General features: G+C 38.1%; 1 protein-coding gene across 4 annotated transcripts in view; it reads right to left on the bottom strand.

Annotated features, from left to right (window-relative positions):
- Positions 1 to 915: 915 nt before the first annotated feature.
- LOC143518508 (nuclear GTPase SLIP-GC-like) overlaps positions 916 to 14054 on the bottom strand; it is a 51311-nt gene continuing 38172 nt past the window's right edge. For 3 of the 4 annotated variants that reach the window (XM_077011012.1, XM_077011014.1, XM_077011013.1), the window contains exons 2-19: positions 13725 to 13752; positions 13556 to 13633; positions 10352 to 10469; positions 10054 to 10276; positions 9222 to 9428; positions 8922 to 9116; positions 8547 to 8722; positions 8241 to 8283; positions 8020 to 8121; positions 5622 to 5718; positions 5106 to 5233; positions 3612 to 3785; positions 3372 to 3523; positions 2358 to 2490; positions 1906 to 2014; positions 1652 to 1782; positions 1476 to 1557; positions 916 to 1369 (exon numbers count right to left, since the gene is read on the bottom strand). In XM_077011012.1, coding sequence (XP_076867127.1) covers positions 1320 to 1369; positions 1476 to 1557; positions 1652 to 1782; positions 1906 to 2014; positions 2358 to 2490; positions 3372 to 3523; positions 3612 to 3785; positions 5106 to 5233; positions 5622 to 5718; positions 8020 to 8121; positions 8241 to 8283; positions 8547 to 8722; positions 8922 to 9116; positions 9222 to 9428; positions 10054 to 10276; positions 10352 to 10469; positions 13556 to 13633; positions 13725 to 13752 — 2226 coding nt within the window. In that variant the 3' untranslated portion in view covers positions 916 to 1319. The remainder of the gene's footprint in view (positions 1370 to 1475; positions 1558 to 1651; positions 1783 to 1905; positions 2015 to 2357; positions 2491 to 3371; positions 3524 to 3611; positions 3786 to 5105; positions 5234 to 5621; positions 5719 to 8019; positions 8122 to 8240; positions 8284 to 8546; positions 8723 to 8921; positions 9117 to 9221; positions 9429 to 10053; positions 10277 to 10351; positions 10470 to 13555; positions 13634 to 13724; positions 13753 to 14054) is intronic. The other variant, XM_077011011.1, reaches the window with a different exon arrangement.

Below are 14054 nucleotides of genomic sequence, written 5' to 3'. Positions count from 1 at the left end.
GGAGGTTGTTCCCCAAAATCTCACAATACATGGCCCCGGTCATCCTCTCCTTAATACAGTGCAGTCGTCCTGTCCCATGAAAAACACCCCAAAGCGTGATGCTTCTACCCCCATGATTCATAGTAGGGATGGTGTGAAGAAATAAAAATAACAAATAAGGAAGAATGTACAGAATATGAGGAAACAGAACACCTGATGGTCCAACGAGGGGTAGCGCTGACATCACCGGGCAATGCTATCACCAGAGATCAATCAGACCTTACGTCTTCAATTCTGTCACGAGTACTTACATAATTAGATGTAGTTAGTATAAAGGCATAGAGAGGAGTAGCTCTCTCTTGCAGACATTTTGAGTGTTTGTAACGGAGATCTCTGGATCGAGCCAATTTCTTTTAATATTTTAATTACTTCTATTACATATGAAAAATGAAATGTGCCATATTTGTGAATTGTGATTTTCACCTCAATTGAAATGTTTCCTCTGCATTTACCCATCTGTGCAGTTAAGACACACACTAGTGATTACTAGGGGGCTGTGGTGCACACGTGCCCAGAGCGGTGGGCAGCCCTAACCCAGCACCCAGGGAGCACTTGGGGTTAGGTGCTTTGCTTAAGGGCACCTCAGTCATGGCCTCAGGTCTGGGAATCGATCCCACGACCCTCCAGTCACAAGACCAGTTCCCTAACCACCAGACCATGACTTAAAATTTATTTTACTTTAATATCTTACCCATCTCTGACTGTTCTTGCTCACCACTAAGTTTCCAATTACACTACAGTATAGGTTCACTGTGCTGTGGTGCTTGAGCCTCACGGTATTTTGACCAAAGCATGTCACAGAGTCATCATATCACCATATCACCAAACTAAATCACAAACAACAACAACTTTGAACAAATCACATAAGGATTAAGCTGGCATGCATAAATCACTTTTATTGTCCATCTAGGTATCATAACAGTTGTATATAATCCCCCATATCCTATCTGACAGATGGAGACTACACCTACACACCCAAAGGGAGGGGTCAGGGGATGTACAACAACAATACAGCCACCTCCAAAAAGCTCCACAGGAAAGTCACTTAAATGTAAATAACAAAACCCTATAAAAAGATACATTCAGATCTGACTAATATATATGTAATAGGACAGATAAGACTAAAAGGTAGCTATGGTAATGAAACCTTTTAAATGTTTGACAGTATGTAGAATATGACTAGTTCATTATCTCAGACCAGTTATTATTAAAAAGTAAATATGTAATCAAACTTTAGGTTTCATTGGATTTTAAGAAGCTTGTTTCATACGTTCTCATATTTAATTGACTTCTTCCATTGACCTCAGTTCCTCCAACTCTTCACGGACATCTACAACACAACATAACTGAAATTTTAAGATACAAGCGGTGTCCAAATCTCATGCCTAATAGTACTGCAGCAAGATATATCTATGCACTCGGACTAAATAACTTACTCATGTGAAGCAAGGTGTTCTCACTAAGAAGTGAGCAGTCTTCCTTCAGTGTCCTTTCCATTTCTTCTACAACTGTATTTCTCTACAGGGAATGCCACAATATTGGTATACATAAATTGTTTTGGAATTGTCATATGTATTGATGGGTATTGAGTTGCTTTCATACACATACTAACCATCATTTTAACCAATTTCAGCATCTCTTGCCTTGCTTTCTGGAACATTTCACTTTTAGAGGAACTGATGTGTGAAAGCAGAATGTCCTGCTTCCTCTTCATCGAACCAGTTCCAGACTCAGCAGCAGCTTCTACAACAACACAGTCCAGTTTAGTTTCTGTGGGGTTTACATTGCACAACACAATCCTGATTCATTTCCATGGGGTTTACATTGCGCAACACAACAATGGAAGTATGAGAAACCGTAACATACTCTCATAGCTGGGCTTCATTGTTGTCTTAATGGATTCTGAAAGTGATTCGTAAATTTTTTTTTTTTGATCAACAACATCTAATTTAATCCTTGCCTTCAGGTTCTTTTCCTGTTTACATAGCAGAATAAGAATAAGTCAGATTACATGTTATTTATGGTTGGTGAAAGTCAAACAAAATTACTGCAGTTAGTACAAAAGTTCAAAATGATTATATTATAACTAGTTCAAAATTATTCCATAACACAAGGTCAAAGGTGTCATGAGCATCATGAGCATGATGTCATGAATTATATAAAATATTATAGCAAAACAATTTAAAGCTGAAGAAATACAGAAAACATTTGTGGTGGTGACTTTGTTAACTTGTTAACTACATTTGCTCAACAACTCCAATGTAAATGTTTCAAACATTTTCACAAATCCTTTAACACAAAATAATATCCCTTCTTGCCTGCATTCTGAAGAAATCCACCATGTGTTTTTGTGAGATGTTCCCATTGTTCTCATTCACATCATTTGAGATGATGGTGAAATCATCAATGTTCTTTAGCACTGAGTCCTCAGTTACTGCCGCTTCCTCAACTCTGGAAAGCAAGATTGCTGGTATAAGGCAAGTAATGAACACCACTGAGTGCTGAGCACCTCTGAGCACTGAACACCACTAACAAAGTTTTGTGTAAGCAACCAGATCAGGATTGTAAGGATTGTGAACCAGAAGACGTCCATATGCAGGTAGAATAGAATATGATTTTAATACAGCCAATCAACAAACGGAGGACAACCCCAAAGGGTAAGCGGCAGGCAAAGGTACAAAAAGGGCTAGGCAAATGGGAGAATATCAAAAAGACAGAGCAAATATCAGAAACCAGAATATCATACAGAGAGTATAAAGGAACACGGCTTAGTATGCTACACAGAGAGGCAACATTTTGCACTGGTGACTTGTGAACAGAGTCCTTAAGTAGGGTGTGGTGAATAGTGAATTAAAGTCAAGTGTGCTGGGCAATGGCGCCCACTGGCGGTCCCGGGTGTGATTGGCATTCCTGACAAGGATGTAATTACAAAATACAGCCAAAAGAAATACAGAAATGAGCTGTTTGGGAGAAACTGCAAGATAAATGAAAATGGACCTGTGCTCCAAGTGATTCAGTTCACTGTTGATGACTTTAACAAAGAACAACATGCGTGAAAGGTAGGAGCACCACACAGAGGCAGCCTGTGGAGTCATGACTGGCTTCACTTATAGTCGACTTGACAAACTGGGCTATAAACTGAATATATCATCTAGTTGGGAATACTGAACCAAGCCAGAGTCCACAGTTAATTTACAGTAGACTCAATCAGGTAAATACTGTAGATTATAAATTGTTTGATATAGGTAAGTTTAAATTTACCCAAAATTATCTGTTTTCTAAAAGTTAGAAAGTCATTAGAAATGCAGTCATCAGAATCAAGTTGTACTCACGGGAAAAAATCGCTGAATTTTTTGTCAATGTGCTCATACATGTGTGTAGCTAAGCATTCATTCAGGTCAAATTTTCTATTCTTTGATCTGCATGATCCTTCGTTCTTGCACAGTGATGTCAGTGTTCTGTGAAATCCACGGCCGTCCCTATTCTGCATAACAAATAATTAAAAATGGAATGAAATAACGAGACCGTATGAAACTAAATATAAACAGTAAAATTCAAAGAAAAATACTTACTGGTTTTATTTCATTTTCTGCAGTTTCTTCGCATTTTTCTTCAGACTCTATTTCTCCATTTGAAAGACGTGTTTCCAGTTGATCATGAACTTGGTCAAAATAATCACACAGGTTTTCAACTGCATCTTGAAGATTTTTGATCAACATCTCTTGTAATGTGGACTTCCATTCCATCTTAAACACATTTTCATAAAGTATAAAGCCAGTTTTAGTACAAAAACTTGTGTTTTCTTCATCATGTATTAGTAGCATTACATTTCAAAACTCCATATGTGTTGTTTTTCTATTCACTAGTGTTTGCTTCAAAGAAATTGTGAAATATAAAGTAGTATAGAAATGTGTATAAACAATGCATTAAAGACATTTATTTACAATCACTTATTGCATGTAAGTGTGGTCTGAGGTACTGAGATAAAATGTGACTGATTAATTATTTTTTATTGCGGTCCTTTGTCCGTCTATATATGTCTCATCTTCGTACCAGTTGACTGCTGGTTATTGTATTCTTAATTTGGATCGTGTCACGGGTCTTTGGTTTGTGCAGATTATTATTAAACTCTCCTTTTCCCCTGAGACTTGGCGTAATCGCTTCCTTTTTATTTCACACTCCCTGCCCATCACACATATATTTTAAGTATATATTAATACGTCAACAAGCTAAAGTAATATTCTTCTGCTATTTTCAGTTTATAGTTATAGCACAAGCCGCCACTGCTTCTTAACGTTGTGTTGCACACGTGTCTTGTTTGTGTTTGTGTATTGAAGTGTGTGTGCTAGTCGACGTCTGTCAGTAGTTGTCTGGCTCGCATCCCGTGTGTTTTGATACCATCAAACGGCAACACAGCTACTCTTGACTCAGCGTCCTGTTTCGCTTCGCAGGTTACATCATGTAATAACTGCTCATGTAGCTGAGGCAATGCTTTATTATATATTATTTTAGTGTTTGTGAACTCATTTAATACCTTTGTAAAATGTTTTTACATTTTTCAGTGTGACCTTTTGAAGTTGGCCTTGAAAGACCCATGACACAGCCCTATAATGGTTTTGCTGATGTTGATAATGTTACATAAACCAGTATTGTGTAACTCTCCACCTGTAATTTATGCTAACAAACATGTGAAATATCTATCTTGGTTAAAATCTTTGAGTATGACAACAAAAACTGTAAAAGTATTTTAGAAATGTGGCATTCTGTGGGTTTTGGTAGTGTATTGATGTTGTTTAATTAGTTTTTTTCGTTTTATTTACTCCCTGTGCAGTGAGCTTGACCATGTCTGCAGGCTCCAACAGCAGTGTGGGGCGATAAAATGTCTAATGGGCAGAGCAGTGCAGCCACTGGTGTGACATTTTACATTCATCAGGGCTGCGACATTTTTGAACCCATTTGGCTTAAAACATCACTTGTGCTTCTAAGTACAACTTATTAGCACAAAAGCAAGTGCAAAATGATATCAAAAAGATCAACAACAATAATAATAATTCAGTGTGACATACCATAGCAGCGCCGATGAAACTTTGAATCAATGAGATAATTCCAAATGCTGCTGAGATATAGCATTTTTCCAGGTCCTTTGTCTTTTTGGTGTTGTGTGTCTTTAAGACATTCCTGAGAGCAGGTATCTCTATATAAGAACAAATAAAAGAACATTCTTACTACTGAAGAATAAAAAAGAGTTTTATTAGTGATGTTGTTTATACAGTGAAATGAACTAATGATGCGTCAATAAATGGGGTGGCTGTGACCTATAGGTTAGAGACTTGGGCTTGGGAATAAAACATCAGTGGTTCACTCCCAGCAACCAGCAGTAACCAAGGCTGAAATGCTGATCAGCAAGGCACTTAACACCCAACTGCTCCCCAGACACCTCAGCAGGTGGCTTCCCACTGCCCTGTGTGTGTGTGTGTGTGTGTGTGTGTTCACTGCTCCCAGTGTGCAGTTCTAACTGGTGTTTATTTATTCACTGTGGATGGGTAAAAAAAATCTAATAAATCCAAATAATTGGTGCTTACCTGTTAGCTCTTTGTCCATGGTAGGATTGGCCTTGGTGAATTCTTTAGCACTCACAGTGAACACAGAGAAGAAGCCCTCACCACATCTGAAACTTTCCTAGTGGAGGTGCAAACATTGGAAAAGCACTGAGAGTGAATCAAAGCTGAAAGGTCAGAGTTTTGGTTTTCTCTTTACATTTTTAATCACTTATCCTTTTATGTTTCACAATAGAAATCCAAGGCTCTAGAATGTAAAAGGACTCCACTATTAAAATTGAAATGCCAGAGATTCATTATGACATGATCGCCAAACTAATCTCTAGAACCTTTACATTATTCTAAACTGTGTATTCGTCACGTTACAACCCCTGACCCCTCCCCTTTGGGCGTGTGTAACGTCTACGTCTAGATCGTGGATCTCCGTGGATGTGGTTGCGTCAGAATGTTCATCGGTCACACCTGTGGCTCTCGTGATCACTCGGGGCTTATGTGGTCTGTCTATTTAATGTGCGTTCGCGCAGTGTTCCGTGCTCGTCTTTGTCAGAGTCACTCGTTGTCTATGTGTTCTACGTGCACTGTCTGCGCATCACATTCAAAATAAAGAATAAAAAGTGTGCTTATTCGTTTTGTGCCGCCTCGTTTTGTGGAAGCGCTCGCAAGCGTCACAGTACTCATGTAAGACACTGTATGGAGTCAAATTAGGGTCTTTAATGGTGACGAAAAAAAAATAATATCGCAAATATAAGATTAGCATTTTGCATTTTACGTTCCTAATTTGTTTCTGCAATATTTTCCCTCTTTTGCGTTTCTTTCTTTTCTTTGCGTTTCACATTTTATGTTGCTGCTTTTTTTTTGCAATACTTTCTCCCTTTTGCGTTTCTTTCTTTTGTTTGCGCGTCACTGCTTTTCTTTGCGTCTCGCATTTTACGTTCATATTTTTTTTTGCGCTTCTCTCTTTTCTTTGCTCCGGTTTTACCCTCTGTGTGGGGGCGGGGAAAGAGGCGTGGCCAAGAGCGAAAGGCGTGCTGTGAACGTTCAGCCAGTTCAGCTTCCTTCCACTCGCTGAACTGAACTGCTGCTGCAGCGCATCTGGTGTTAAAGGAAGAGAGAGGTCGGGTGTGTGTGAGGTGGTGGCGCATTTCAGGGCATTGTTTTTATTCGCTCAGGTTTTCAAAAGATCATTTCAAACCGACCTCAGTAAAATGTTGTTAATAATAATAATATATATTTTTTAAACGAAGTTTTAAAAGGGCACATTCGTTGATAAAGGGCAGAGTTGGTGGTGCTTTAGCACCTGATGTCTATGTCTGCACGCATATACCTGTGGTCCAGCTGGGCGACCGTCTACCATGATACCAGTAACCAAATTGCCGCGCTGTGTGACGGTTCAACTGATGACGCTGAACGTTCACAGCACGCCTTTCGCTCTTGGCCACGCCTCTTTCCCCGCCCCCACACAGAGGGTAAAACCGAAGCAAAGAAAAGAGAGAAGCGCAAAAAAAAATTATGAACATAAAATGTGAAACGCAAAGAAAAGAAAGAAACGCAAAAGAGGGAAAGTATTGCAGAAACAAATTAGGAACGTAAAATGCAAAATGCTAATCTTATATTTGCGATATTATTATTTTTTCGTCACCATTAAATACCCTAATTTGACTCCATAACACTGCAGTATGTGCTGGTAGTAGTTTTCTATATATTTATCAGGTCCTGCATTCCCTGGTCTCGCCACCAGAGGTCCGACTCCCCGGAGTTTTAAACAGATCAGCTGTTGGAAATCATGAGTGATTGACAGGCATATGTAAACCCGCCCAGCCCCATTCTCACTGCGAAGTATTGCCATTCCTCCAGTGTTTGCATACCGAGCGCTTACCCCTGATTTCAGTCTCAAGTGTATGATCTCTGTTCTGTTCCCGACCTTGCCTTTGCCTAGCCTTGGATTTTGACCTCTGTCTGTGTATTTGACTACGTTCTCTGGATTGTTCTATATTTTATTAAAACCTGCACATGGTTCCAAATCAGCCTCATGAGTCTGGCCCGTTACAATATTAACCAATATTATTAGGTAATTAGATTCGATTAAATTTATTAATACTATATTCTTACATTCCTATTCTCCCTTATATAGTTAAAAATATCTAAGACAGACCATTCATATTTATATTTTGTCATATTTTGTATAAATATCAGGGCTTAATTTGAGCCGTATCCTGCCGGAACAGGATCCGGAAACTCATTTTGAAACTCATTTTGAAACGTGCGTTCCGGGAACTGTCTGCCTCGATCCGGCAAAATATTATACCGCCAGTGTAACAATTTACGCTTGCGTTCCGGCAATGTTTGATTTACAAATTAAGCCCTGATAAATATGAATTGTTTTCTGAGCTCTCCTGCTTTTTAAAAACATTTTAAAGAGCACCTTTATTGTGGTTTGCAAATCAAAATTCTCCTTCACACTTTTCTTGGACTTGTCGTTTCTGTGTCTTATGCATTTAATTATTTCATCTGCAGGCTGAGAGTCCTGCAAAGATGTACAAAATATTTATTAATGCACATTTAGCTGTTACCATCAGTCTACCAATCAACTTCAGTTATTTTTACAGAAATTATCTGCATTATTCTAAATAAAATTCTATTTACCTCAGGTATGTTGAGACAGTTGTCATCTTCAAGCTCGTTGAATCTATATTTTAAATATGTTTGTCAATTTTATATTGTTATGAAAAGAGGTCAAACTAATAATGATTCAATTCCACTAATATTGTGCAAATCTAATCTATTTAGGTTGGTTCAGTTAAAGTAGTACCGGTAATTTGAATTTATCTTTCACAGAAGTATAATGAAATAATCAGGCTATATAACAAATCTCTGTCCCCAAGCCCTTAAGTCATATGAATTACATCATGTATATGGGATGTAACTATTAAAACTATAGCTGTAGCTCACATGTATTCCTCTGGGTCAATAGTATCAGTCTTGGTGCAGATGAATGAGATACTGCTGCACTCTCCTCCCTGGGCCACGTGTTTTATGCAGTTAGACAACATTTCCCATGCAGACTTGTCAGAATCAGCGCGATTTATGTCACTCACAATCCACAATGAAGAACACTTATGCAACATCTACGGAACGTCAGAGAATACAAGACAAATGTTCCATCATGAAAAAATTATTTTATCCTTGTTTGTCTTGTTCAAGCATTAATATGAATTAGGTAAGTGATTCTTTTAAAGCTGTCTTGAGTGAGGAAATTTAAGTCCATCTTTTAATAAAAATGTGATGTACATTTGGTTATGTTCTAAAATAAGCAGTAGTAATCACCGTTTTCCACATCTCATCTCTGGTCCTGTTGCAGTCTCCAGTTCCAGGTAGATCCACTAACACAACATGCTCCAGAAAATCTTTGCAGTTTGGAACCTTGATGGTCACAATCTTCACTATCGGCCAGTAGCATTTGCCAGGATTTTCGTTTTTTTGTCTAACATAATTTACAATTTTGCTAGACAGTTCTTTTGCCTGATGGTGCAAACATAAATTGTTCAATTCAATAGGTAGAATACTGCATTTTAATAGACTAACAAAATGTATAAATAATTTCAAAACAAGCCCATAGTGACTTACACTTTTACATTTAATTTCTATTTTTTTCTTTTTCACCATGGCTCCAATTTTAAAGGTACGTTCTTTTTGTTTGAGGTCTTCAGAGCTCTTTGAACTAGCTTCAACTCCATACAGTGCTTTAATCTTCTCCTCTGCTGCAAGTAGCTCTTCCTTGTCCACAACAGGTTCTGAACAACTCAGAAAGGACGCAAATTCACGTTCCCAATCCTAAAGTTTAAAAACATTTGAATTAGAATCACAAAAGTAGTCCTGAAATTGTGAGATGATGATATGTAATTACTTTCAATATATGACTGAAACTCAAATAATTATCTTGTATTCTTCTCTGTAGCCGGACATGTGATTAGTCAGGTATAAGGTATAAACAGGATGGCAAGGTGAAATACACTTCAAACAGCTTCTTTATTAATGGAATAGTACTTCATGCACTCAAAACACGTAAACATTTAAAACACACATACAAGCGAGACTCTAACAAAGACGAGCAGGGATCAGAACATAGACACACATTAAATACACATTACGATAACAAGACGGGTGTGACAAATTAACATGCGCACACAAGACCACACCCACAGGAAATACATACATGGACATACATACGTGAGTCTTGTTGAACACTATAGACACACACACGCACACACACACATTAATCCTGTCTTCTCTTCAAAGCTGCAGAAATGCCTGCCCCTCCTGTCTAGTCACAACACATTTAAACACTAATTTACACTAATTTATCATTTAAATGATAAAAATGTGAATTACATTTTCCACACTGTTTTAGTGAGTTTTTAAATTGTTCTATGTTCTTTAATTAATAAATGAGTGATACCTCTTCTGGAATGAATTCAATCTCAGCTATGTAGTTGGACTCTTTCTCATTGGCTTCCACTTGTATGATTACTGATGTGCAGGCAGTGCCAGATCCTGTTGGTAGCAGGAACTTGTGTCCCAGAACAGCGTTGATCAGTGAGCTCTTACCATGTCCAGTGCTTCCAAACACTCCTATGGTAATTTTATTTTTTATGTCTTTGTTCAGATTTGAGATCTTATCCCTGTGCAAAGAAATTAATAATTAAAATTACATATTCTCTATTTTATACAACAGCCTAATAAAGCTTTTACTGTACCTGATATATGCAAGGAGATTCTTGTTGGAGTCTGTTTCAGGTTCATTTTTGATTTTATGTTGAACATGTCCCATCATTTCTTTGGCTTTTTTAAAATTTGTCATTACATCTTGTCTACCTTTATCAGAAAAGGAAAATTACAAAAAATTAAGTGATGCGAGGGAAAATTACAAAGGGTTTAATGTTGAACATTGAATATTTTCATTTATCATATAAAAAAATTCTTAAAAAGGTTAATCTCAACTAGCTTAAGAAACTTAAGCTGCTTGACCTGCTTCTCCAAACACTTGCTTTCTGTCTTTGTTTGCATATAGTGGAGAGGAAAATGCTTTCTTAGCTCCTCACTTGTACATTGCTCCTGTATCACAAAGTCACTGAGGTGCAGTGCAGGTTTTGTATATTTGGCAGTCTGAACTCACTGCCCTATTAGGAAGATTTCCCTGGATAAGCTGGAGTTTATGGTTAATTCTTTGTTAATTATTAATTTACTATTATTAACAGTGATGGCTTAGTTACCTTGAAAAAGTAATCAGATTACTGAATACTGATTACCCCTTTAAAAGTAACTTAGTTACGTTACTGATTACTTGATTTTAAAAGTAACTACGTTAGATTACAAGTTACTTTATTAGTTACATTCAGCAGCAAAATGAGTTTTTCCATTACTCACTTTTTTGGAAGTGCATTTTTAACAGTAACAATGTATCTCCTGACATTATGTTTGTGTTGCTGCATGGTATTATTTGTAAATGTATTTGTAAACGTAATACAAGTGACCTATTCAGTCTGACAGCAATTTGTTGTGAAATGAAATACAATTACAATTTCAAGCTTTTGTAAGTATGTTACAGTACAGCCTCTGTATATATACACATACGTGTGTCCGTGTGCTTGTTGTTGCATCTAACCATGTCCCAGAATAATAATAATAATAATAATAATAATAATAACATTTTATTTGTAAAGCGCCTTTCTGGACACCCAAGGACACTGTACACACAGGAAAAATAAAATACAATATAAATACAAATAAATATGCATAAAAATAGAATAACACTACAATCTTCAAATCTCACCCATAAGCCACTTTAAAAAGATGAGTTTTAAGACCAGCTTTAAAAATATCTAAAGATGAACAAGCCCTTTAGGGGGCAATAGGAGGCAAGCTATGGGCAGGTTTGGTGTAGATATAAATCTGCACATCATCAGCATAGCAGTGAAACTGCAGCCCATGCTGCCTAATGATGTCACCAAGAGGAAGCAGGTACAAAATGAACAGCAAAGGTCCAAGGACTGAGCCCTGGGGGACTCCATGTAACACAGAACAAATTTCAGATTTAAAACCTCCAATAGAAACAAACTGCTGCCTGTCAGAGAGATAGGAAGTGAACCATGCTAACGCAGTCCCAGTTATGCCAATCATATTTTTAAGCCGAGATAGCAGTAGGCTATGGCACACTGTGTCAAATGCTGCAGTCAGGTCCAGTAAAATAAGCAAGCTAAGCAGTCCCTGGTCAGCCGCCATCAACAAATCATTCACCACCCTAACAAGAGCAGTTTCAGTACTGTGGTTTCTCCTAAAACCAGACTGAAAGACTTCAAACAGATCACAGGATTCAATATGTTCCTTTAACTGCGCAGCTACTGCTTGCTCCAACAATGTATTGAGAAATGGGAGATTCGAAATGGGCCTATAATTATCCAAATTCTCGGGATCTAAGCCAGGTCTTTTGAGAACTGGAGTGATGGCTGCCAGCTTCAAACATGCCGGAACCATTCCTGAGCTAAGTGAAGCATTAATGACCATGGTAATAAGAGGACAGACAGACGGAGAACAGGCTTTCACCCATTGTGTTGGCATGGGATCCAGTTGACATGTCGTTGCCCTAGAGGTCGTCATAAGCTTTGCAACCAACTGCTGATCCACAGCACCAAAAGCCGCAAAATAACTGCTACTGGACTGCGAGAATGGTCGAGATGTGTCCAACACATTCACAGTAGACTGAAACTGTGAGTATACTGTGTCTATTTTATGATTGAAATAATCCATAAAACGAGAACAAAGTTCAAACGACGGAGTTAAAGGAAAACTCTTCACAGGGCCGAGTATCCTATTAACAGCTTGAAACAGAACTCTGGGATTACCGTGGGCATTATGAATAACATTAGAATAATAAAATGTTTTAGCTTCCTGCAGTTTTTCCTTGTAAATCAGGACATGATCCCTGTAAGCACAAGCATGCACAGTCAGGCCAGTTCTCTTTACAAGTCGCTCTAGCTGTCGGCCAACAGCTTTCACCTTGCGCAGCTCAGAAGTATACCAGGGAGCAGGCTGAGAAAGATACAGAGCGAGTTCTGAGAGGTGCTAGGTAATTCAGAATATCTGACAGTGAATATCTGACAGAATACCCACAGAAGTACATATTACTTCCGTGTGTGTTCCGGCATGTGTATGTCTGTTATTCTTGTCATCTACTCCATGTCTCATCAAGATAATGTCTTGCACCTATGATTTGATTGTCTGTGTATTTAAGTGTGTGTGTGTGTGTGTGTGTGTGTGTGTGGTGGTTAGGGAACTGGTCTTGTGACCGGAGGGTTGTGGGTTCGATCCCCAGACCTGAGGCCATGACTGAGGTGCCCCTGAGCAAGGCCCTTAACCCTAAATTGCTCACTTGTATAAAAAAATGAGATAAAAATGTAAGTCGCTCTGGATAAGGGCGTCTGCCAAATGCCGTAAATGTCTTTGTCAGTTCTTGTTTCGCGTTTTACCGTAAGTGTTCTATGTTTTGAATAGTTCTCATAAGCACTATTCTTTGCTAATTAAACGCATGCTTACATTTGACTACGTGTTATCTCTGCTTTTGCCTCACTGTCGCAACGTCACAATATATTTTATTTCTGTAAATTGACTTCATTTAAACAAACTGGTATTTATAATGTTTTGCGCGAACCAGAGGTGTCAATTCCAGGTTCAGAAAGTAAAAGGCCTCAACAGAATTTTGCTCAAGCTTGCTAGATTTTCTAATTAGTGCAATCCAGGGAAAACTAGTGGAATCAGCACAATCCAGGAAGCCTGAGCAAAATCCTGGTGAGGACTTTTACTTTCTGAACCTGGAATTGACACCTCTGGTGCAAACTAAGAACAGTCTGCATTTCATATTTTGTTTTCTTTCAATACCAATGCTTGACTTCTTAAGTACTCACTAGAACCCAGAGTTGTTTTTCTCTTAGTTGGTGTCTGTGAAGTAGAAGGGTTGTTATCCTCACATGCTCTTTTATTTCCTTAAAAAAACAACATTAAGAAATTTACAATTATACATATTAATACTTAATTAGAATTTTTAAGAAGATACTTGAGATCGGATGCAAGTACCTCTTTTATCCATGTTTAGAGTGTCAACCTGAGGAAGAGGGAGAAAAAGTTATGTATTATAACCCAGTAGGCCCTAAACCTGTGTATTAGGCCACAACTTTCAGCGTTGGGTACAAAATCTGTACTTGTATTTTTAATGTGAGAACTTAAAAACTAAGATTTGAACTTTTTGATGTAATTGTAAGTTTTTAACAAATACACGCATGTATTGTGACTTAGTGGGTGTTTATATGTGTCACGGTACGGCGGGCCCCCTACTGGTCGCCCCGTCGACAGCGGCAGCTTGTCCTGTGGGTGTGGTGTTGTGTTCGTCCCTCAGGTGGGCGGAGC

This window comes from Brachyhypopomus gauderio, chromosome 7, assembly GCF_052324685.1.
Source record: "Brachyhypopomus gauderio isolate BG-103 chromosome 7, BGAUD_0.2, whole genome shotgun sequence".
NCBI classification, from domain to species: domain Eukaryota; kingdom Metazoa; phylum Chordata; class Actinopteri; order Gymnotiformes; family Hypopomidae; genus Brachyhypopomus; species Brachyhypopomus gauderio.
This window is presented reverse-complemented; position numbering and strand designations above follow the sequence as displayed.